This window comes from Solea senegalensis, linkage group LG4 (genome assembly GCF_019176455.1).
Source record: "Solea senegalensis isolate Sse05_10M linkage group LG4, IFAPA_SoseM_1, whole genome shotgun sequence".
Lineage (NCBI taxonomy): Eukaryota > Metazoa > Chordata > Actinopteri > Pleuronectiformes > Soleidae > Solea > Solea senegalensis.
Window position 1 is genome coordinate 7,366,427 of NC_058024.1, and position 25,493 is coordinate 7,391,919.

General features: G+C 37.7%; 1 protein-coding gene across 24 annotated transcripts; it reads left to right on the forward strand.

The window, feature by feature from the left end:
* The first annotated feature begins 1,503 nt into the window (after window positions 1-1,503).
* Window positions 1,504-25,418, forward strand: znf740a (zinc finger protein 740a). 24 transcript variants are annotated; one of them, XM_044025069.1, is made up of 21 exons: window positions 1,506-1,700; window positions 4,542-4,704; window positions 4,914-5,096; window positions 5,481-5,627; window positions 6,289-6,406; window positions 6,654-6,737; window positions 8,711-8,794; window positions 10,304-10,387; window positions 10,902-10,985; window positions 11,556-11,639; window positions 11,978-12,061; window positions 12,681-12,764; window positions 14,895-14,978; window positions 15,386-15,469; window positions 15,816-15,899; window positions 16,340-16,423; window positions 18,277-18,360; window positions 18,758-18,841; window positions 20,485-20,568; window positions 20,975-21,093; window positions 22,133-25,418. In XM_044025069.1, the coding sequence occupies exons 2-21, from the start codon at window positions 4,660-4,662 to the stop codon at window positions 22,304-22,306; spliced, it is 1,962 nt and encodes a 653-aa protein (XP_043881004.1). In that variant the 5' UTR covers window positions 1,506-1,700; window positions 4,542-4,659; the 3' UTR covers window positions 22,307-25,418. The 24 variants fall into 24 exon arrangements, with proteins under 24 accessions (XP_043881025.1, XP_043881013.1, XP_043881019.1 ...); XM_044025070.1 differs by having other exon boundaries at window positions 1,507-1,700; window positions 5,481-5,597; XM_044025078.1 differs by lacking the exon at window positions 20,485-20,568 and having other exon boundaries at window positions 1,505-1,700.
* Window positions 25,419-25,493: the final 75 nt, after the last annotated feature.

Here is a 25,493-nt window from a genome sequence, read left to right on the forward strand (position 1 = left end):
CAGGTCAGCCATCCATGACAGGGTCAACATTTAGAGACGAACACTCACACCTAAGATCCCATAATACTGATATACATGTTTGTTGATACTTTGTTATTTAGCTATTGAATATATATATATGTTGTGTCAAAGATTAACCACAGCACAGCAGCAGAAATTCAAATTGGCACAGCATCACAAAGGATAGCAACAGAATAAGAAACAGATAATTGACTGTCAGTTCAAATATGTTTCTTGGGACAAATTGCAAGATTGGAGACTGTTGCTGAATATGCATGAACATTGAGCCCTCTTTTGATTATGTGAGAAACAGTCATGCTACTGTGATGGACACATGCTACTGTGATGGACTTCAGGAGTACTTTGGAAATCCCTGCCCAATTAGTAAACTGCAACTTGAAACTGTATTATGCAAAGAGGAAGCCATGAATATATAAACAATATTTATTCCAAGCACTTTTGGGTAGGGAAAAAGAAGGCAAAACACAGTGCCATCAGTGTCTAATTTATTGCCTTTAGCTCTCTTGAACAATTTAGAAATACAAATAACTAAAAAATCTGTTCCCAAAAGAAACAACTCACTTAATTAAATATGTAATATATGTATGTATATATATATACTATATATACAGTATAAGATTATAAGATTATATACAGTATAAGATTTGTTCTCAAAAGTAAATCATGAACATGATCACAAAAAATAAATCCAGTCCATAAACATTCAGTTTATGAACATCCATTTAAATGTTATACAATTATTTATTATTTTAGGGGGTTTGTTGGACGCTTTATTTTATTTTAAAATCTTAAGTACTAGTACCCCCACCCCCATTTGAGAAAGAGTGCTCTTTATCAGTGTTTCTCAAACTTATTATACCAAGCATCACCTGAGAATATACTGAGCTCTGAAAGTCACACCATAATCACCAATGTTAAAATACAGTGGTGTAAATAATTAGATCAAAGTCAACTACAGACTTTTCACCGGAGGCAGATTTATTCCCAATATGATAATTTGGTCTCTCATCATCCTCCTCTTCCTCACATATACTTAACATACTGGTATAGTGAAATTTAATTAAGAGGGAGCAAGAGATAAGGTGACTCTATTGTATTTGTTTGATTTCTTAGGCACTCTGCTCAAAATTCCTCAGCTCTACTCCAATCATATACCCTGGTATATACAGTAGAACAGTATTTCTGATTTTTCTCCAATTACCACCAGATGAAGCTAGCGTACCACTGGTGGTACACATACCACAGTTTGTGAAACATGGCTCTATATTATATGTATCTTTTAAGGTTGGCTTTGTCATCACATAGATCTTTTATGCATTTATAGCTCTCCACAATTATATTCACATAAATTGGCACTATTCAGAAATCCAGTTTGAGATGTCTGCAGTGTAATTCTGACTAGTCACGACGATCCAGGGGAAATTGATGACTAAAATGAAATGTTCATTCTGACGAGGAAGAATTGAACCACAGACACCTCTCATAATATCCAGAGTTGAAATTAAATGTTAGAGCGGGTTTCCAAAATCAGATGAAGCTGAGCCTTTTCTCTTAGCTGGAGGAGGCTCTTCTTCTGCTGCTGTGTGGGGGAGTGGGCTACATCCTGTGGCGTTTCCTGTGTTTGTAAACTAGACGCTGCTGAAAACGTCGGAGGAGGGAAGCTAGTGAGGAGTGAAGAGGTACGTGTCTTTTTTATATAAAAAAACCCCATCTTCGATGCTTGGTGAATTTTGGTTTCGCATTCAGCGACCCGCTCTTACAGTGGTCTTATATGTGCAATGAATACCCTGCTCCGTGGGCGGCAGCACGGACATTTACCGAATTGCAACAGCGTCAAGGTTTTAGCCGCGACTAGCTCGCTAACAAATGTTAGCCTAATCATCGGGAGGGAGGGGGAGGCTCTCACAGCGACGGCCATCACGGATGTCGTTATCGCTCAATCTCGTCTTAAGCCAGTAGAGGCTGAATATTTGAGAAATATGAACCTGAAAAAAAGTCTAACAGACGTAGTCTGCAAAATATGCACAATAATGGTAAAATACCACGTTAAACATATCCAGGTGGACCAGAGAGTCGTTCTTTGACGGACACTGTTGTGGTCGAGTGCGCCAGCGAGCAGCTAGCTGATGGCTAGCCGATGTTAGCCAGCTTGTTAAACATCAGCAGTGGGTGGGTGGTGGTGGTGGTGCGAAGGCCACTTCAGCCACAGTTGAAAAAAATCACATACTTGTTTTTTAAAAACTAATATACGGACTATAATGGTTTGCCTTTTTTACGCAATAACTAATACAAATACAGTCGGTGAAGAAAAAACATCTTCGTCGTATGGTCTTTTAAATTAGCGTTAGCAAATGTCTAATTTCTTAGCAGCAAAGCTAGCTACCCAACGCTACTGGCGAAAGCAGTTTAGCCTTTTAAGTACAGCTTTGCCTCCATCTTGCTACCGTAAACTTTTATGATGGCACACGATCCTAACAGTCAACTTGTACCGCACTTGATCAAGGCAATGCGTAACTTAAAAGTTGGAAAATACTATAACAAATATATACAGTGTGTCTATGAGAAAGATTGAATTAATGGCCTACTCGCGACAGGCCGGTTAACAAACCCCATGTCAAAATGCAAAACGGAGCAGCAGAATAGTGTTTGTGCAGACCTCCTCTTGCACATCCCACGTATACAGTTATCTAATCCACTCTCTACAGTATAACCGAATTCATCATAGATTTTCACACACAGGACATTTGGAATGGAAAAATGTGTTTTTTAAAAATAGTTATAAATAAAATATATCAAATTGGCATTTGTTTTATACATACACATACGCAGAATATAACGTGATAGACATTGTTATATATATACATGGGTGTGTGTGTAACCATTTAAACTTTTTGTTTTGATTGAGCCTGGCAAGATTTACACTTTGAAACCAAGCATTTACTGCAGATGGATTTCTGACTTTTGTCATTAAGCTGATTGGTAAAACATGATGTGCTTTAAAATGATAATGACTTTAGATGTGCTAGAAGATCAACTGGTAGCCTTTGTGTTTTGTAAAGATTTCTTGACAACTGTTATGAGTATGGAGACTTCCTTTATACTGCAATATACATGCAGTTTGTAAGTTGTTGTTTTTTGCTAAGACATACATGTTCTCATTGTGGTTGGAGTATGCTCTGCAAAATTGTAGGGAAGCCTGTTGTGACAAGGTATTTTATGGAATCTATATATGGTAGTAATATACTTTTGCAATTTGCTTGTTTGATATCAAGAAGATGAATAAACATTTTTAGCCATTTTTTTGGCTAAGAATTCCTACAGCATTAGCTCACACTTCTCATCTTATCCAGTGGTTTTACCTTGAGCAGTGGATTTTGGTAGTTTTACAAGTAGAGATGACACCTGTAAACCACAAGGCCTAACAAAACACAAGAGTTACAGAGCAAAACATAATGTGAAATTGCCTCAACCAACTGGCATTGTACATAAATAATTTAAGGGCAGTCATTCTGTTTGTGTCTTGAATATTTGTTTCTTACTATCTCATAACCAAAATGATTCTGACTAGCACTAGCATTATGTTTTTATCTGAGCATTAAGTTGTACACTGATGATTATGTCATATTAAAGGCATATGTTTAGTGCAGTCATAGTGGTTATGCATAGTTTGTTGTCTACAATAAGCTTCTTTGGCTATTGTGATGGGTTTTTTTTCCCTTGAAAAATCTACTTTACGCCCACTTAACATCTGGCACAAGTCACCAGTTGGAAAGGGTGTATTCGGCTTTAATTCAAGCAACTGCAGTGGTAATCTGCTCTAGTAGTGATACAAATTTAAAAAAGAGGCCAAATTTCAAACACTGGCAAGCCTGATAAAAGACAATAGACTAATTTTCCACTGTCAGTAGAGGACTTTGCCTCACTGTTTTTCCTGCTCCGGTGGCTCATGTGCTACGTCATAAACGCACTGTAAACAATCAAAGCAGTGAAGCAGAAGTGCGACACATAACAGGAAAAAAACACAATGTGAGCATTGTCTGGTCATTAGTTACAGATTTATGTCTTCAGTCTCTCTTTTGAACTCAATATTATCTGAGTGTTACTCAGATGAGATGGCGACTAGTAGAAACAGACAAAAGCAGCATGCTAGTGGGGGTAGTCTGTCTTTTTTTTACCAGCGGAAAAGGGGTTTACTAACCTGATTTGTAGGTGAGTTCATGATATAAAATGTGACATAAGTTTAAAAATAAATAAACCAGGACATATTGGTGTAAAGTGTTATGTGGGTATGACTTTCAGTTGTGGTTAAGGTAGGTGTATTGACTGATTTATATGACCTAAAAGGTCTTTTGACATGGTTCTGTGAATTGTGAAGAATATTTGTGTTTGTATTATTGATGTAAACTGTCCGTATGAAAAATGACCACATTAACTGGAGTTAATGAAATGTGTAATGATAAAGTGGGCCAGTAATGTTGTAATTTAATGTTTGTTTCATCCACATCCTCCTCCTTCCTCAGTTTTAATGCTAGATGAGTGAGGTGGGTGTGGCCTGCCACCAGCCCGACCATCCTGATTGACGGATCTCTGGATGACCTTGTCCCCACCCCTGTCCCTGCGCTCACATACACCCCAGCAATGTCACATCTGCCCAGCAGCTCAGTCCGCGACCATATGAAATGGGTTTGTTTTGAGAACACCAAAATGGTTACAAATAACTGTACTTACAGTCTTGTGTCACTCAGGATGTTGTCGTTGATGACTAGCTTCGTAAATGCCATGTGACTGGCAGTATTGTCTTAGATGCAGATAGTCTCAAATTGCAGACTGTTTGTCAATGTTTGATGTACTTGGTAATATGTTATCTTTATTTCTTTTTTATATTTTTGTAGGCGGGGCTGCTTGGCTGCGAAGCTGTCCTCTCCAGTATGGCCCTGATGCAGGCGAGCTCCATGGCTGCTCCGCCGAAAAAAATGATGGCTCCTCTTGGTCATGTACCACAGCAGAGAGAGGGACCTGACCGTGGTCCCCAGAGCCACATGATCCTCCCCTCTGGAATGAGCTGTCCACCCCTGGTTAGGACCCACTTACAAATCACAGGGACCATGATATGCTATACTCTAAATCTTGTTAATGGTGTAACTCATTTAGTCAGTTGTTAAGCCCAGGCCAGATGAAATATTGCACTTCAGAATGACACGCTTCACACAGACCTGTTCCCATTATTGTGACAAAATACTACCAGCAAAGTGTGGCTGATTTTTCTTTTTGAAATGAGTTGTTCATTATCAAAAGCAATATCTAAAAAAGTCTATAGGACTGTTTTTTATAAATGAGTGTAGTGACAAAAACGCTTATTGTAGATTTAACAGAAAATGTAATCATGGTCAAATATTCTGTATTTTGTTCCAAAAGTAAGTATGAAATTAGAAGATAATACAGTTTTTCTGGCTGTGTAGCTCATCCGGAAGGAAGGTGAATTCCAAGCTCCCCGCCTGCTGGATGAGAAGGAGATGAGGGCCAACGAGGACATGCAGCAGAAAAAAAAGAACAGGAAATCAGTGGCGCCCTGCAAAGTGAGAGAACAAGAAGGAAGGGGAGGGAAGGTCAGTTTCTGCGCTTTTTAATAGGGGGTGGGCTTTTTTTTGTTTTGTTTTTAGTTAATTTTTTCTTACGTCTCATATTTCTTTAGTTTCTTCCACGTTATGTTGTGAAAGCATTTAACTGCATTCAAGTGCCCATGTCATCGAGCTTTCATGCGTGCACATTTTGTTTGTGTGGGGGTGGGGGGAGGAGTTCAGGGAAGATGTGGAGGGGGTGGAGGATCTCTGAAGAGGAAAGAGGGGGAGGGGAACAGAGTGAAGCGGAGCACAATAACTGCAGTTGTGTGCATAGCAGGGGGAGCTGTAACATGAGGGCATTAGGCCATTGGAAGACATTGTGGGGTATTCTAATTCAGATGTAAATTTCATGTAGTAAAAGAAGCACAACAAACTTAAGTGTTTTCCTTTTCATACCTAAGACAGTTTAGGGTTTAAAAATTGTACAATATCTAAATAGACACTAAACTGAATGTGGTGAGTGTGTACATTTGTAAGCACATAGAATTTTCACAATAGAATTATTTACCAGATTCTGCGCAGTTGGGTGGGTTGTTTGTCCTATGCCATTGTTTTGTGGTTCAAAAAAGAAGAAGAAAACCCTACACTTTATCCAGGCGTTATTAGGAATACATGATGAATCCCTCTGCTTTAATGTCCTCTTTAGGGCACAGGAGATGAGAATGGTCCATCATCCAAAGTGCAGAAAAACTTTATTTGTGATCACTGTTACGGAGCATTTAGGAGTGGATACCACCTGAAGAGACATATCCTCATTCATACAGGTATGGTTCATGCGTAGAACAACTCGCTTTTACAGTTAAGCCAAATCAGCTTTTAATGCCTGAATACATGAGTCATTTGTTGAAAGAGGTCCTGAGAGTGTGAGTTGGTTTGAATCTGGGAGTGTGCAGCAATTGTAAGGTTTTGCAGTGGCCTGCTTGAAAACCTTGTTTGGTAATAGCTTTTGCCTCACAGTTAATTGGTGGTATCTGTGGGGTCTTTAACTAAAACTGGTGCTCTTCGGTTTAGGGGAGAAGCCGTATGCTTGTGCCGTATGTGACATGAGGTTTATTCAGCGTTACCACCTGGAGAGACACAGCCTCATTCACACGGGTATGCGTCCTTTAACCGTACCCATACAACACAAATCCGACAACCTGTATCAATGGACAGATGCTCAAGGTTCATTTTGTCTGTGGACAGTAATTTCCAACAAAGCCACCATCCCAAAATACAAAGCACAGTATGTGTCTTACAAATGTTGGTCCCCAAAACCAGAAAAATAATTAACCTGAAGTAATTTGACGCAGTGTGGTCCAATAGTCCCGAGTCCACTATTAAAAATGTATGTTCTTTGAAGGGTTATTACTATTTTATTACTTTTTTGATGCCCATTCGGTCAGTATTAAAGCATTAAATTTTGATTGGCACAATTTGTGGAAAAGTTGGTAAGATTTGAGTATTTATAAGATTTCAAAGGTGTCAGTAGAGGCAGAGTCTGCTAAACTCTTATTGTCGGTTCAAAGTTTTTGCAAAAAAACGTTCTCTGTTGAATGGCCCTTGCCTGTGTTTGACCTATTGTTTTTACTTGTTTTGTGGTTAGTGATGTTGTAAAGTAGGTAGGTAGGTGGTTCTAAATTTTGGATTGTCTGTTGATGATGCAAATGTTGTTGGCTACATTCACGCTACTGTTTTAGAAATAAAATGATCTGTGTTTGGACGAGCGTTTGAGCTCCCCATCAGTAGTAATTTGCATCCATTCTAACATATCACTTGACCTTTCAGGTGCACTGAGTATGCACATGCTGGTTTTAAAATGCATTCTTCAGATGTTTGCTATGTAACAATGATTTTGGGTACAAGACTGACAACAATGTGAAACTAAAACTGTTGTTCACATCCAACAGTTAGTTGATTGTGTGTCAGGTGAAGTGAATGTGAGTAAGAACAAAAACAGGGCTTAAATGTTACAGTAAAGTAATTGTTTGTAAAGGTCTTTGTTTCTTTCCATCTCGACTGAAACGCTGGCCAGGAGTTCCCAAATCAAAACTGACGCAGCAGCATTTTAAAATGTTTCCGTTTCAGGATCTATAAATTGTCGGGATAATGTTGACGGCGCATGTATCTGTTGTGCCCTGTAAAGAAAAGCACTTGATTACACAAGAATTTAAAATGCTGTGGCCACTTTAAAGCACATCTACACCCAGGTTTGCAATCCTGCATTTCCTGCCATACAGTAGTTACTGCATGCCCTGCCCTGTTCAACAACCTGCCAAGCGTGGTTGGGCGATGGTGTGTTGTGTCTGGTTGTAGTCACAAGTATAGGAAACCACATCTGATGTCAAGTGGCATCATTTTTGTAGTAGCATATTGGTGATTTGAGCATCTTTTCTGCATACAGGCTTTATTGACCTTTCAGTTTTGGAGCACATGTATTTTCTTTTTCTGTGAAAGAACAGAATATTGTAGTTCATTATGTTTTACAAGAATACTTGTGCTTTTACTTATAGATTGAATTTCAATACTGAGTGGTTGATTGTCAGCGCTAAATACGATTTTTTTTATTGAGATATCTTGACACCAATTTTATTTTTAAGTGAGAGCATAGAGACTTTTTGATAGTGGACTTAAGAGTGGACTGTAACTTGTGGACCCTAATCAATGCACAGATGTGAAAGCCTTAAAGCACAGGCCACAAACAGTGCAAGATTGATTGATTTATGTGTTAGTGTTTTTGTATGTTTGTACTGTTACTTTGTCAGTGAAAATTACTGCATGGACATCAAAGGACTGTTCTTAACTTTAAATGTGATCTGAAAATTGGGGACATTTCTGCATAGTGTAAATATTTGCGTTGCACCCTTTCACAAATTCTTTGTTTTTTCATTGTTTAAGAAGTGTGCACTGAGGGTAAGTCAACTTCCAACCTCGTTTTTTCCAAGTCAGTGACTACTGCCCCAGTAGTAAACTAATGTTAATCAAATATATGATCTATATTCACATATGCATATATCTATTTTAAAATAAGTGAAAATGTGACCGAATATAGAGTGAATAGCTAATAATGTTATGCTCTGTGTGTGTAGGAGTGAAGCCGTACGCTTGTTCCATGTGTGACATGAGGTTTTTCCAGCGTTACCACCTGGAGAGACACAGACTCACTCATACGGGTATGCGTCCACTTGCCGTACCCAGTTCATGTTAAGAATCTTACTTCAGTCAGGTTGTTTATATCATATATATTCTTTATCTGGTGATGGGAATAAAATAATTTACAGTCTGAAGTCAATAACCAAACAAACAGCATACAAGAAATCATAAAGGTTCAAAAGAGTCCTTTAGAAGATGGTGAAGTAAAATGTGTCAGAATTCAGCAGTGACATTTTTATGAATTGGTCTCATGACTTTTGAACAGTCCAGAAGATTATGTTATACATATTAAAAGGACTGTTCAGGGTGGATTACCCCATATTAATCTGTTCTGATCGTACAATCAGCCGGTATTATACAAAGCACACCAGTGGATGATAAAAGTGTGTGCCCTTTGGAGTGGAACTTTCAAGATATATTATTTGATCTCAAACCAATTAATTATTTGTAAGAAACAGGTGAACTATGCAACAGTAAATGAGGAGACCGCCCCTAGGATTACTGTAGAGTTGGCACCTGTCTCGCATAGAATGGCTTGTTCTTTAACATGTAGAATATTTGGCCATTTTATGAAATATCTATTCTAAAATCGTTCAGGTGGACCCCTCAAAGAGCATTATCCATCTTGTACCATTGCTGTGCAACACAAATCACTCAAACTCTCTCTATTTATTTGGGGCATAGCTTTCATCTTAGTATTTTTTAGTTGTATCCATTGCTGATGAAGAATCTTACTGAGAATTTTTGATAGAAGAGACATGGTCTCAAAGCCATAGTATATGAGATGTGAGTGAATGGTTAACATTTTAATAATAACATAAGTAAACATTTTTGAAGTAGCTGACTTTGGCCATGGTATATTATGGGAATAGTCCTTTGATGTCCACACTTGTTTTACATGCAGACTAATGGCTGCGCAACTTTTGTTTCCATGTTGCAATTGTCTGACGTCTTAAGTTAAGATTTTTCTCCTATTAGTTGCACAATTTCCTATGCAGAGGCTTCTGCTGTGAATTCATAGCAGAGATCAGATTGGAATCTTTTGTAAATTGTGTTTACGTAGTGCTAGGAAACGAACACACTTGTGACACTTAAAGGCAACACACACTTTTCACTATAAATGGAATTCAGATGCACAATGTAATGTGCAATGTAGACTTAAATGTAGTTCTGAGTTGTGGAGGAGTGTGCTTAAGTTTTGGCTTCAGCTGGCCACTTTGATCACTGTCTTGGAGACGTTTTGATACCATCTTGATGCTGATTTGTATGTCTTGTTGTAAACATGCTTATCTTAAATATCCTGATGCTGCTTTGTTTCATGACACATTCTAGATGGTTTAAAGATAAATGCTCGCCATAATAGAAGACACTTACAAAAAAGAAGTAAAACATGTAACCCCTTTGCATGAAGCTTAATTAGAAAGTTTAATGCCTGCCAGGTTCCTAGTGGATTAACGCTTCTGAATGCTGTGTCCCTTTTGATGTGAGAGGATCATTTTAGCTAATCTGTCAAAACTTTGTGTATGTAGGGGTGAAGCCGTACGCTTGCTCCATGTGTGACATGAGGTTCTTCCAACGTTACCATCTGGCAAGACACAGCCTCACTCATACTGGTATGCGTCTGCTTATTCTAGCTCATGAAGTAGTGGTGTTTTAACAGTACCTCAAATTAACAATTCAGTTCTTTTTCTCTTGTATGGCATAAAACGTACACTTAACGATTGCTTTAAACATGCAAATTTTCATATATGAAGATGTATCCAGACATGTATTAGGAGGGGGAAAAAAATCATAGTTAATGTAATTACCAACATCCCTACTGTTGGACCTGAATCTACACAACAACCCTTGCTGAATGGTCTAATTTATTTTTGCACAATTATTTATTAATAATTGACAAATACATTCATTACATATATATCTTGTCAATCCTAATTTTTAGAAATGTGTTCCTCTCTCAGTTATGGTGATAGTCACCCATCCTTTAAGTCAACCATATGTTTATAAGGCTAATTTTATTATGTGCTTGTAGAACCAAGGGAAGGGAGTTAGTCTTGGGGTAGTGTTGACAGAAATGTGTTTTTTTTCTGTTTCTAGTTTATATTTATATACTTTTTGTCTGTGTAGGGGTGAAGCCATACGCTTGCTCCATGTGTGACATGAAATTTTTCCAACGCTACCACTTGGCGAGACACAGCCTCACTCACACGGGTATGGGTTTGCCCTTCTTTGTTACTTTAGAGCCCAAATACCCAGTTTACTGTAGTTAATCTGTCCTTTGTTTATATGTTCACCTAAGTCTGGTTTTTGAAACCTTAAATCACATCAAACTGTAATAACTCTTGTGGATGCTGAAGATGTCTTTCACGTTTTTCTTCTGTGAAAGACATCTGTTAAAAGGACAATTCAGTTTTTTTCTGAAGTCTGAACTTCCAAGTATGTGTATTTGTCACATACAGCACACTTAAAAAAAACTGAACTGTCATTTTAAAGACACTATTTTGGACAGCATTTTCACCTGAAGTAATACCTTGACTTTATTCAAACACATTTTTAGCCTTTGCAGTGCATAATTGCATTCAAAATCTGTACTTAGTTCAACAAAACAATGTTTTCAAGTCCATTAATCAGAGTAGTAGACAGATTAGCAAATTAAACCTTTAAGTGTTACTAATTGGTGCTACTGCTTTTGGCATGTCTGGATACATAATCTAGCTGAGTGTGTCCTGTTCAGTTCAATATGTTGTTTTTACAGAATATTGTTTTGCTCTGTGTGTGCAGGGGTGAAGCCATATGCTTGCTCCATGTGTGACATGAGATTTTTCCAGAGATACCACCTGGCAAGACACACTCTCACTCATACGGGTATAAGTTTTACTTATCCGTCTCAACTGACTGTTTTAGGGTCATATGTATTTACCCTTGTGTTTAGGCAGTTCTTTGAAACAAAAGAGAATTTTGATTTGTTCTACTCAGTATTCTTAATTAGTAAAAGTTTTTTTTCCCCTCTGCTGCACTTACTGCTTTTGCTTTTAGTGATAACATGACACATTTCAAGTCTTGTATGCATAATACTAGTTGGCAATGAACATACATCAGGCTGAATCATGGTATAACACTGACTAGTGTATGTGAAATTACATTTCATTGTGTGCATAGTTCTTAAGAACTCTCTTCTAAAGTGTGGTACTGTATGCATTTAGGGGTGAAGCCATACGCTTGCTCCATGTGTGACATGAGGTTCTTCCAGCGTTACCATTTGGCAAGACACAGTCTCACTCATACTGGTATGCTTGAATTAATTGTTCCCCTTTCATTATTAGAACGTCTACATAAACCTTCCCTTATTTTAAAAAAAAATAAAAATAAAAAAAAAATTCCCTCTGTGTGATACCACAATTAAGCGATTGTTGCTAAATAAGCTTCCCTATAAAAATGTTTAATAGGATTGTTAGGCTTTGTTGGAAAGCTGTCCACTGAGAAAGTGACTCTGTCACTTACCTTGTTTCTCATTGACACTGTAATGGTACTACTGCATGTCTATTGTTGAATAATATATTACATGTTAATTAAAAGGAATATCACACTAGAAAGTATTTTTTAATGCAGGCATCAGTAGTCAAACATTTCAAGACAACAGGGATATATTTGGCCAGCCTAAATAATGAAATAATGCATCTTGAACAAAGGGTAACTAGAAAAAGCTTTGACAAAAAAATCCTTTATGAGAATTTTCCTTGTGAACTGTAACATTTAAGCCCTGTTTTTGTTCTTGATTATGACTCTTGATGTCTGCAAGGTATTTGAGTGTGTTTTTGTTGTTTCCTGTAATTTGTTAGAAAGCATGCCAAACTGAAAGCATTTCATTGTGTTGAAATACATCTAACATTTTGGTGCTCTGTTTAGGGGTGAAGCCATATGCTTGTACCATGTGTGACATGAGGTTTATACAACGGTACCAGCTGGAACGACACAGTCTTACTCATACAGGTATGTCTTCAATGTTTGACCTTTGCCACTCTCTCTCTCTCTCTCTCTCTCTATCTGTCTGCTTGACATTGGTCCAGCATGCGGCCACAGTAATGTTTACATGGCTGCTTCAAACTCGAGTTTGTATTGCTTTCTGTCACTGTATTGACAAGTGCTAATGTTCCGTGTCACACTTACAAGGAGCCTCATACGCATGCACTGAAAGACTGCCAAGACTTTGTTTATGAAATGACATGATGACCACAGAGCCAAAAATATCACTGTTAGTGTTATTCACCTTTTTATTCATTAAACTGATGAATATTTTGGTTTTACATATCTGTGAGGCAAAATTAGTGTACACTGCTGATGTTTTTTTCCATGTCAGACATGAAATAAAGCAACTGTGTTGCTTGATAAATAAATATATATATATTTATATAGATGTATAAAAAAGAACAACCACATTACTGAATAAATGAAATATTAAATGGATAAGAAGAGAAGAAAATAAATCTTTGTTTGAATTCCATGACTGATGGATTTTCTGGCTTGCAGGCTAGATATCTTTTCTTTGTATTGTTTAAAAAAACATTATTATGATTTTCTTTTTGAAGTCAGAGTAAAAAAATCTAACTAATGCTTCATCTTAAGTAATTTTCATCATTAATATCCATTAATATATTATGAGGAAACATCTGCTCTGTCAAAATCTGGGTTTAATTGGGTGAGGGAGGGAGTTTAACCTGGGGCAGCTGCAGGTATGTAACTGCCTGCAGCTGTTAAAAAACAATTTTGAGGCCAAGTTTTAGTCATTGTGTCATTTCACGTTCAAAGTAATGATAAGGAAATAGCACATGATCATCTGCTTTGAATATTGAATGAATATATTTTTTTATTGCCAATATGAAGATAGCAAAGTTATTTTACTGTTTTATTCTAAACTAGGGTCTGTATGTTAGTTTTCAGCACTTTTTTCCACCAACTTTTCAAATTAAATCACAAGAGTTTATCTGCAAAGCAATGTCTTATATTAAAGGGGACCTACTATGCCTTTCCTCATTCTCTCTCATGTTTATAATGTTAACATTAACCGGAGACCAGTTTCATTTTATACAGACTAATACCGTTATCTGCTCCAAGCACAGCTTGTGAAATGTATTGTGTGCATTTAAAATACTCCAGGATACACCTAACTGACAGTGCAGGATTACAGTGCAGTTGCCTGGCAACAGCACACTTAACATTTCACTAGCAACATTAACGTTTGTATTTCCTGACAGCAGGTGGTCTCCAGTCTGCATTGTAGTGCATTTTAAAAAAGGTTAAACCTACCATTATGGCACTTATGGTTAGTATTTACTGAACAGAGGTGTCCTGATCAAATCTTTGTTGCTGTTTATAGCCATACCTTCTTGGCACATATTGCCTATTTGATTTGATTTCAAGCATGCATTGATGGATTTGAGAAGTTTGCAATCACGTTTATCGATTGTACCAGTTGCATTACCTCCAGAATTACTGTGACCACTGCCCACTGTAGGAATCTTAATGTTTCACCAAACATAAGATAGTGGAGTCTTAAAAGAGGTTAACACTAATACTGCTTGGAGAGAAGGCTGTCCGATATAAATAAGCATGCCTTTTCTAACTGTGAAATACGAGCATAGTAAGTCCCCTTTAATGTGTTGTGCCTAGTTGTTCACCAACTGCCTAAAATTGTCTAATATCTGCGATCAGTGCGATAAAACAAATGTTAACACTTCTATTGTGGAAATTATGTGATCCCAAAAACAAACATGCTATTGTGCTTGTTGGAATTTGTCAAAGAGTGATTTTTGCCTCAATTTATTGTCTGGACAGTTCATCGGCTTTAGGTTTGAAAATGAGTTAATGTTGCGACCCACACAATTATTTCCAAACTCAAACTTTGGTCTTCGACCTTTTGTCATTTAGTTATTTTTAATTAGATGTGAAAATGTAATTCCCAATTGGAATAGCTTCTTTTTTTTTAAGCATACTGGAATTTCCAGTGTAGACAAAGCGCTGATAAGTGCAACTAAACTTTACTAAGCCATTAGTAAAGTTTAGCATCGATCATTTTTGGCAGTTGACTCCTTTAATGCTAAAGTTGGTACTTTGTGTGTGTAGGGGTGAAGCCGTACGCTTGCACCATGTGTGACAAGAGGTTTTTTCAGCGCTACCACCTGGCAAGACACAGCCTCACTCATATGGGTATGCGTCTGCCGATCTCAACCCAGTCACACGATTAGGATACTGCAATAACTGAATGCCTGATTTAATATTACATATCTTTATTCATGCACAGATTATGATGGATGATGATTTATTTTAAGTGATCATAGTCATTAGATGCTGTCATTCTCTCATGTGTTGTGTAGATGGATTTTTACTGCTCCTCTGGGAGTTTTGTAATGTGAAATAATCATCTATATTTATCTTAGTGTTGTAGTTATTGTAGGGTATGACATTGGTTATTAACCACAGATAATCAATTTAGCCCAGTTCTGTGTTTAGTCTTCTTTGGTTTTTTTATAGCTATAACACAAGGAGAACATATTTATTTATTTTCCCTTGGTGGCAGAGACACACAATTAATTTTCTTGCTGCTCTGCATTTAGGTGTGAAACCTTATGCTTGCACCATGTGTGACATGAAGTTTTTTCAGCGTTACCACCTGGCGAGACACAGCCTCACTCATACGGGTATGGGTCCGTGCACCGTGCCCATGACATTCACTGTTAGAAGTCAGTGTGCACATTGAACACTTCATACATATGTACCTGTTATATTTCAAGGCAAATGTCAAGATAGAGTTTTAACTTAACTTCCTAGTTGGTATCATCATACGAGTACAGCAGGATGACAGTGAATTACTGTGTTACTATTTCTTTGTGAACTACAATGCAATGACATTATTAGAGGATTTGTGTTTCTGCATGAATTGGCATTTGTGTGGTTAATAACCAATAGTGTAGATATGAATTTCTAAATTTAAAAAAAATTTGAAAATTGAGGCAAAGAGATATAATATTGCTACTTTGCATTTAGGTGTGAAACCTTATGCTTGCACCATGTGCGACAAGAGGTTTTTTCAGCGCTACCACCTGGCAAGACACAGCCTCATTCATATGGGTATGCGTCCGCCCACCTTACCCATGTCACAGAAATAAGAATTGTACTTCCATTTTGTTAGACACAGTGTCAGCCATATGCAGCAATTACAAAGTATGTTTAAAATTGACCAGTTGAACAGTTTCGTATTTAAATTCCCCTACATAAAGCCAAAGCAAAATTTAAAGCCATCTTAACGTATAAAGAAATACAAGACTGCAACATCATCAGCTCATGAGATGTGTTAAGTTGTGGATGTGGGAATTGGTTTACACAGATGAATGTATTCTTCATTGGTTTCTGAAAAATGTAAAACTAAAATATGAGCTTTTAGTTCTTAAAAAGGACAGTGGTTAACAACCCATCAATTCCTAATAGTTGTATAGGTGATGAATATATTGCTTTTTGATGGATTATGAACACAAAAATCTGGAAATAATACCATAATGCTCTGCGTTTAGGTGTGAAACCTTTTGCTTGTACCATGTGTGACATGAGGTTTGTTCAGCGTTACCACCTGGCGAGACACAGCCTCACTCATACGGGTATGCGTCAGTGCACCTGCCCCTGTCACATCTTATAAATCATTATTACATTGTGTTTTATAGTTCTATTATTAGTACTCAAACTGTTTCAATCATAACATTAAATCCAGCAAGGCTAAGTACTCTCATATAAATTCCTTTAATTTTTATTCCACGTTATTAAACACAACAATTGATATCCCTGAAACTCCAATGAAGTCCAAAATAATTAACTAACTAAAAAACAGCAGCACAGGCTCATTTGGTTTCTCCTTTTGAACTAATGTTACTACTTTTTATGTTGCTACAATTAATATAATTTAAATGTAAAACATGTAGCATTCACCTATCTTCTGTAGGCACAACCATTGATGGCATTTACAGAAATGGTTCAGGATTTCTGGAATATGGTCCTATGAGGTACTAACACAGTCAGCACTGACTTCTCCATGTGTGTGAGGATGTGGCTGCCAGTGGAGACATGGAGAATAACTGATTTTAACCACTTAACAAGAGGCTCACCTCATAAAATCTACACCTGCTTAAGTCTGTGGTGTGTTGAAAATATGTTTGCCACTTAACCCAACTGTTGCACAGCCTTTTCTGGTGGAAGGGTTAGTAAACCACTAAAAATGTGTAAACCACTCACTGTCCCGCACCAAAGTCCATATGAACATCTGTTTGTTTAGCTCACAGGGACAAGGGAGCTGCTGGTATTCAGCTGCCTCATTTGACAAGTTTCGATCTCAAACTCCCAAAGTCACAAAATAAAACATTTGAACTTACTCATGTAAGCAAGAGTAGATGAACAAACTCCTTCGTGCCATGATATAAAATCAATGATCAACTGAGCCTGTTGTTCGGTGGCCAAAATCAGTTTTTTTTATTGTGTCCCTGTTGGCTGCCATGTTTTCAGTGAGGGTGAGCATTTGATGCTGGTTCCTGATGCTGGCTGCATGCACAGGAAGTCTTAGCCCACTTTACACCTGGCATTAGAATGTGTTTTCTGTGATCAGATAGCAATCAGATGGCACTTCTCCACATACATCTTATAAATCATTATTACATTGTGTTTTATTGTTCCATTATTAGTGCTCAAACTTTTCAATCATAACATTAAATCCAGCAAGGCTAAGTACTCTCAAATAAATTCCTTTAGTTTTTTATTAAGAATTGGTGTCCTTGAAACTCCAATGAACTCCAAAATAACTAATAAACTAAAAACAGCAGCACAGGCTCACTTCACCACATGCATTTACACCTGGTGTGAACATGCACCTTTGGTGTCCACATCTATATTTGATTTGATTGACCGGCCACCTCCCCCTCTGTGCGCTGCCATATCAACAACAACATTAGCTGCATGTGAAGGCGCACTATTCGACTCCTTATTGCTTTTTGAAGAAGGGGAATAAGTCTTCTTGACAAGCGGAAAAGCGGAGTTGGCTGTGCAGCCACCAAGTACCAGAGCGGAGACTCATTGCATTTACATTTGTGTTCAATCTGGTCACGTTATGAGTGGTCAGACGCTATCCGATTGCAATCCGATCACAGAAAACACATTTTAATGCCAGGTGTAAAGTGGGCCTGTGTGTCATTGCCTTAAAGCCACACTTCAGAAAATCTTAAACTGCATTTACTCATTGAATTTAGTCCATTACAACACTGATTATGCAGGATATATATGATTAAGCTAAAGTAGTCCATTGTATAATTGTATTTGGTAAATTTAAGGAAGGAAACTGACATGCCTTTTGTTTTTTTGCATGAATTGGCACATTTGTGGTTAATAACCAATAGCTGAGATATATACATATATATGATTTAAAAAGTGGAAAGTGAGGCATAGTAATTCATTGCTACTTTGCATTTAGGTGTGAAACCTTATGCTTGCACCATGTGTGACAAGAGGTTTTTTCAACGCTACCACCTGGCGAGACACAGCCTCACTCATTTGGGTACGAGTCCGCCCACCTTACCCATATCACTGAAATAATACTGTACTTACATTCTGTTAGACTGAGGCCATTTTAAAATTTTCTGTAAAAATAGTCAGCATGTTTTCTCAAATTATCATACATAATGTATGAAAAATGAAATATAAATACAAGACTGTGACATCATCAGCTCATGTGATGTGTTAAATTGTGGATTTGAAATCATCACAGTTTAATGAATTACTGATTGAACTTGAATTAAAAAAAAAAAAAAACATGTATTCTTCTTGGAGAATTGCACCCAAACAAGTGGTTAACAACCCATCAACTGTAAATAGATGTTTAACGTACTGATTGATGGATTGTGAAACACAAAGCGTTAAGTCCTGAAAGTAATATATTAATGCTTTGCGTTTAGGTGTGAAACCTTTTGCTTGTACCATATGTGACATGAGGTTTGTTCAGCGTTACCACCTGGCGAGACACAGCCTCACTCATACGGGTATGGGTCCGTGCACCTGCCCTTCTCACATGATACAGATCTACATTTACTCTAGATTGTGCTCATATGAGGGATATGCTTTTTTCCTTCAAAACATTTTCCTTTAGGTACCCAAGTTAATAAAATCATCAGTACTCTTCATTTCGCGTTTCTTTATAACTTGTACTAAGCAACAACCCACTTCACTGCCCTCCAGTATCGCTGGCAGATTTTGAATTCTGGTCATGAGTTTTGATTTACAGCAACTGATTAGTTAGATGCAGTAGATTGGCCCTTGTTTGTGAGCTGTCACCTAAATTAATTCTATGTTTACCAGTAATACTGGAGGGCAGTTTTTAAATGCAGAAGCACAAGATTTTATTGGCTTTTAGTCTGAGGAAAATTATTATATATATTAACTCCAATTCTACAAGGCAATTCTGGTCCTTGCTAACTTCTACCTGCAATTATTGGCACTATTTTATGGCAGTTTTCCATTATACAGTTTTAGCACTACTCTGCTCTACTCATCTGTACTTGGTTTGGTATCAGGCACGTCATTTTTCATTACTATAGTTGCTCCTCAACGTGGGCACAGTCGTGTGCAAACTGCCGTGGCGTTGTTTTATATGTGACACAAACACATTAGTTCGATTGTCGGCGTTCTGCAGTGCTGCCGCTAAACACACCAGACTCCTCCTGTCTGAAGAAGTATTGAGATTTTAGAAATGTCCTTGCTAAATGTTGGAGATTAGCACATTAGGATTTTTAACTGATCCACAGTTCGCCATTGTTTGTTTGGTTTATTTGATTCTTTTGTCGGATGTCGCACTCATGACTCTTCCAGTGATCCAGGTATTACATACTATCTCTAATGGAAAAGCAAAAAAATACTCGAGCTGAGTAGTGCTAGAACTGTATAATGGAAAAGTACCATTAGTTACTCCAAACAATTTGGCATTTAAACCCATTTTGGGTTAAGAGTAATTTCTCAATTTATACTTAATGCTTTCTTGATGTATTATGTATATTAAGTGTTTTTCCTACATTCCTGCAGAAGTCATCAAGCAAAATCATTTAAAATCTGAGCAGTCTTTGAAACTCTAACCCTCTAGGAAAAAAAAACTGTCCAGTACCAGTACACCACTTAACCATTTTTATGCATTTACAGTATATGATTGTATTGTTGTCTGTAACATCTTGTTATTAAGTAGATACGTTTTGATTCAGGGGTCAAACTTAAACCGTTATAGTATATAATTTGTTGTTTTTTGTGTGGCAGAAATACAGGTATAATAGCTCACAGGTGAGAGGATGCTGTATCGGTGTAGCAATTGTTTTCTGTGTTAAATGAGGATTTCACTGATGATTTTTCAGGCCAAACATATAATGATTTAAATGTTTACATCTCATACAGCATTTAAAACTGATTCTGGTCCTGTTTCCTTTGTAGCCACACATGTTTCAGATTATTATCTATATTATTTTGAGGAGCTTTAACTCCGCTGTTTGTCTAGTTGCATGTCGTGAACGTTTTAACATATATTTTTTTTTAATTAAAAAAGAAAATACACATTTTATATGCATAGTGCTAGCTTGAGCTTTTAAGTTGTATGTATTGCACATGTGGGTGGTAGGGCTAATATATTGCTCTGTGTGTGTAGGGGTGAAGCCGTATGCTTGTTCCATGTGTGACATGAGGTTTATTCAGCGTAACCACCTGGAGAGACACAGCCTCACTCATACGGGTATGCGTTCCTTCACCGTACCCTTGTCACTCAGAGGCTCTGGCGCTTGCAGCAGAACGGGCTCACAACAAACTCGAGTTTGGGTTGTCAAATTATTTGATGGGATGTTCAACCAGCCTCAGAATACATGCCCCAGTTTTTTTGGGGTCCTCTATGTTGCGTAGATCTGGGCCATGAAAACAAGACATTTCCACTCTGATGTACACATAATGAGTTGATGACGAAGCCTTTTAGAATATTAATTTGCTGAGACTAAAACCTGACAGGGCAGTGTTTTCCAACCTTTTTCTGAGCGTTGGAAACGTATTCTGCGATGAAAGATTAGCTAGTGTAAATGTTGCACTACTTTTTGTTTGGTACGAGACACTAAAATTGATGCATTGACTGTATTTGTCTGCTCTTGTAGGAGAGAAGCCATTTGCTTGTGACATGTGCGATATGAGGTTTATCCAGCGCTACCACCTTGAGAGACACAAGCGTGTCCATAGTGGGGAGAAGCCTTACCAGTGTGAACGGTGCCAGCAGGTATGTATGCAAGGACACAATTCAAATTCACCTCAGTGTTCCACAATATGAGGTACCTCCAATAGTTCTCAGCCTCACCTTGAAAATGTCACAGGAGAAAGATTTTTTCCTCTTCCTCACTTCCTTCGACAACTATTCTTGGCTTCCTTTTTGCTAATTATTTAAAATTACACGTTCACTGCCTTGATCTTGTAGCTGGTACCTGGCTAGGGTCTGTGTGTGTGTGTTTAATACCATGAAGCAATTTGTTCGCAATACCTGAAACAAGGTCTGGTTTTCCACTAACAGACAGTAGGGGGAGTGAAGACAGCCTCCAATCTCCCCAATTTAAAGTCACAATGACTCCAAAGCTGTTAAATTTAAGTTAAGTTCCGCTTTAACATCGATGCCATTGGTCCACTGATTTTCAGGTTCTCCTATCACTTTGTCAAAGGTCACTTCTCTGAGCCTCCAGATACATTTTAACTGCATGAATCCTCTCGTTATCTCTCTGAAAATGACAATACAAGTGGGATTTAGGTTTGGGGAAACCATCAAACTGTGTGAGATTGGGTGTAAAGGGGGCATTGGAAAACAATTTGTCTGCTCCTGCCACGTCCACTGTCTTGCCGTTTCTTTTTGGTTTCCCTTTCATCTACTTATTTGGGACGTCGCTTGCTAAGAAACAGTGACAGACATTTGGGTTTATAGTGAACAGTAATGATGCAAAAATGTATGCTACATAAAGAAGTTTCAGGTGAGGCTAAGAGCTTTTTGCATTTCATTGTCTTCACTAACCGTTGCAGTTATGTCCTTTGCACATATATGTGGATGAACATGAAATTGCAAATAACTGTGAATAGAAACATACCCTCAGCATGACAATGATTAAGCAAATCATTTATTAAATGAAATTAATAAATTGAGTCTGCTGTTATCAAAGATGCAGATTTTATTGAATAAAAACAAAAGAAATTTCCTGTAAGTGTTTTCTTGGTGTTGATGCTGTGTCAGTTCCACGTTTACTGGAATCACTAACCGTGTTCAATTTGTTTCCAAGAACTTTTCTCGGACAGACCGGCTGTTGCGGCATCGGCGGTTGTGCCAGGGTCGCAATGTAGCCAAAGTAGAGAACCAGCCATGCTGCGATCCACGTCCATATCCCCAAGAACCTCCGCCGGCGCCCCCAACCTGGAGTCCCCTGCACCCCCCTTCAGGTCGGCTGGCGGTCTGACATTCCACCTTCCCTTCATCCACAACATTGCTAGAGAAGGGACAAGCCACAGGGTTTCTTCTTCTTCACAGCTCTGTGCTCGGTGGCGCCACACTTTAGCACAGGCTGATATTGCAGCTCCAGTCTTGGGATTACTAATGACTGAGGGACATATGTGTTTATGTTGACTTTTTATTTTGTTGTCATTTTTCTTTCCTGTTTTTCTTTTTTTTTTTAAAGGCGAGACTTTTCTGTGATGAACAGTGGTCCTGTTTTGTACTTAATCTATTTGATTTTTGCAAAAAGAAAAAAGTTTTTATTATTGTTGAAATATCTGCATTTGGTGGTACTCGGGAAGCGCAGTGGGTATTGTTAATCCCAATGTGTTTGCAACAAACTGGGATAAAGTGGTGAGAAAAATGATTTCAACTTCTTTCTTTGGTTTCCTTGCGTGGCCCATTTTGATGCCAAAGGATTGGCACTTAGGTCATAATGAATTAAACTGAGCTTTCCTTCAAGGTGAACTAAGGAAACCACTGTGTTGACATCTCATGTGGACCAGATCTTCTTTTCCTTTGCAGTTAACGCGGCTTTAAAGCAATTAGAAATTTCACTAAAAACAACGTCTGGTCGAAACGTAACTACGTAACAACAAGGTTTCCTTGGCTTCATCGTCAGAGAAGGTGCAGTTTTATTGATTATTTGTGTAAATAATTGAAAAATGTTTATTATTATTTCACTATGGGACTTGAGTGGCGATTGTTTTATGCACAAAATGGGCCAAAAAGAAACTAAAATATTGATCAGACGCAGCCTGATTGAGTGAAATCCTGGGGAAAGCTGAGGAACATGAGCATGTTTTAGGATCATAACTGTAAATCAGGAAGTCCAGTGATAAAGAGGGGCAACCTGCAGTTGAATAGGGGTCACAGAAGAGTCACCGGTCTACCCTGAGTTCTGTTATATATGACAAACTAATGACTTGGGACATGGCACATGATGGCAGCCTTAGCAAGTTTTGAGTTGTACTATACATACTGCTGTGTATATGTTCAGTACAGTATTGATAGTGCTCAGCAGAGAACTGTCTCCAGCTCTGTCCATAGATCACGATCTAAAATAGTGCAGGTCGGCCACGTAAAGTCCCATTATGTTGTTTGTACAGTTTCTCACATTGTGAGATTTAGTGGGGGTATACAAAATCTTGTGGCCTTAGTGTTTCTTTTTTTTTCCTTTTCATTTGCCTTTTTCCTAACAGTTTTACTATTGTGGATCAGATGTATTTTCCGAAAACGACACAGCCGATCATGAACATGGTCTGTGTTTTTCTTTTGTTAAAAACCTTATAGCTGTCACGATTACTGAATTCTGACAGCGGTAGTGGCGCGTAAACAGACTCTTCTCCCGTCACGAGAGAGACGGCGAACATGTTGGGGTCGTGTAACACAGTATATATAATCGTACAGGAGCCCTGCGGAGTTGGACAGTCATTGTGTGAGAAGTCGGTTGTGCTAAATTGTTTCCCGCTGCAGTGCTTTGGCCAGTCACAGGCCGCAGCAGAATCGACACTCTCGGCTTGACTCTGCTTCACACTAACTGTTGCCTTTTTTATCCAAATACGTTGTGGTTGGTGTGTAGTAATGGATGTCTGTCATGTCTTTGGCTTTAGCCTTAAGTGAGTGCAGATACACAAATAATCATTGTAGTACTAAATGATATTGTAACAAACCATTTCTTTTGATGATGAACTTTGTTCCTACTGTGTGGAGTCTGTGGCGGTCAGACGGCAGAGACGACGGTCAATCGGAGCCACTGTGCTGCCTGTTGAAGAGTTTCTCAAACTTAATCCTTTTGTGTGACTGAGGCTGTGGTGTCGCTGTTCCCCTCACTGCACTGTTAAACCCAGAATGCAGGGCTCAGTGGTGGAAGGATTGGTGCACAAGACTGACTTTTTAACTCTTCTTTGAAACCACAGCAAGAAACAGTAATTTAGGGAATTTAATCTGATTTGAGTTTATTTAGATGAGGCTCGATCTTCCTATTTTGATTTGTTGGATAAAAAGATGGATAATGTTAAGTTTAAGATGAGGGGTACTTTTTTTTACATTAGTATTTTTGGAGAAAAAAAATGGTTAAATTGAGACAAAGTTGTGTGACGAATAAAACGGTGCATAAAGAGGAGATTCAGTGGCTTAAGAAGTATAAACGCCAGTGGCAGCAAAGAGGCCAAGTTTGAGAAATGCATCAACTTGCTCTGGACACACTATTCCAAAACTATGGAAGGGTCACTGCTGTCACGAGCACGTACTCAGAATGGCTAAAGGGCAATACAGTATATATTTGACATCACTTGTTAATACATTTTTGTCATTTATTGTTATTTTTCTTCTTTTTTTTTTTCTTTTTTTTTAGTATTATCAAACTCCTTGTTAAAATGCAATAGAATCCTTGTGTCTCGGATCATTTGTTTATAAGAATGAGATTTAATTTTTCAGACTGATCAAAAAGATTTATTTGTCTGAGGATTTCTCATCATGTTTTTTTATGATTGTTTCAAGGACCTTTTTTTTATTCTGATGAAAAATGTAAACACTGGAGTGAAAGGAAAAAAAAAAGACAAAAAAGAGAGATGGATATTTTTTTCCCTTCAGACTGTAGTAGATCTTAGGTTTTAGACAAAGCCTATTTCTCCTCAACATGACAGAGAGTGGACAGAACCATTTGGATCAGTACAGAGTGAGCCCAGTATGTTGAGTAATTTTAACATGAGAGGCACTAAGTAGTACCACAAAAAATGTTTTTTGTTTCTTATACAAAGTCCCTGGTATTTGTAGTAAATTATATTGATAATGGTATTAGATGAACAACAGCATAACAGTAGCTATCACAGATTAGTTGTTTTCTTTATTAGTCTTGCATGCAGAGTTATGGTCCTCAGTTAAAATAGGATCTTGATATTATTTTGTGTAGGAAAATGAGTGCATAAGAATAACTTTCTAAAAAAAATGTTACAATGATAATTGTAAAATGGGCTAACTAATATGTACCCTTGTGATCCAATTAGTTTCAACTGTATGAAAATCAGAGGAGAGGCTTCTTATTATTATGCTGAAATAAAAGACTTTGTAAAGGATTGTGTTTGTGACTAGTGATGTGTTCACTGATGTATTAAATTCACACACAGGCTAATGCAGGATTATACGTCTTT

Coding starts and splice junctions, on each gene's coding strand:
- znf740a (XM_044025069.1), top strand. CDS start 4,660: ATGTCACATCTGCCCAGCAGCTCAGTCCGCGACCATATGAAATGG. Junction 6,738..8,710: donor ACACAGCCTCATTCACACGG/GTATGCGTCCTT, acceptor CTGTGTGTGTAG/GAGTGAAGCCGTACGCTTGT. Junction 10,388..10,901: donor ACACAGCCTCACTCATACTG/GTATGCGTCTGC, acceptor TTGTCTGTGTAG/GGGTGAAGCCATACGCTTGC.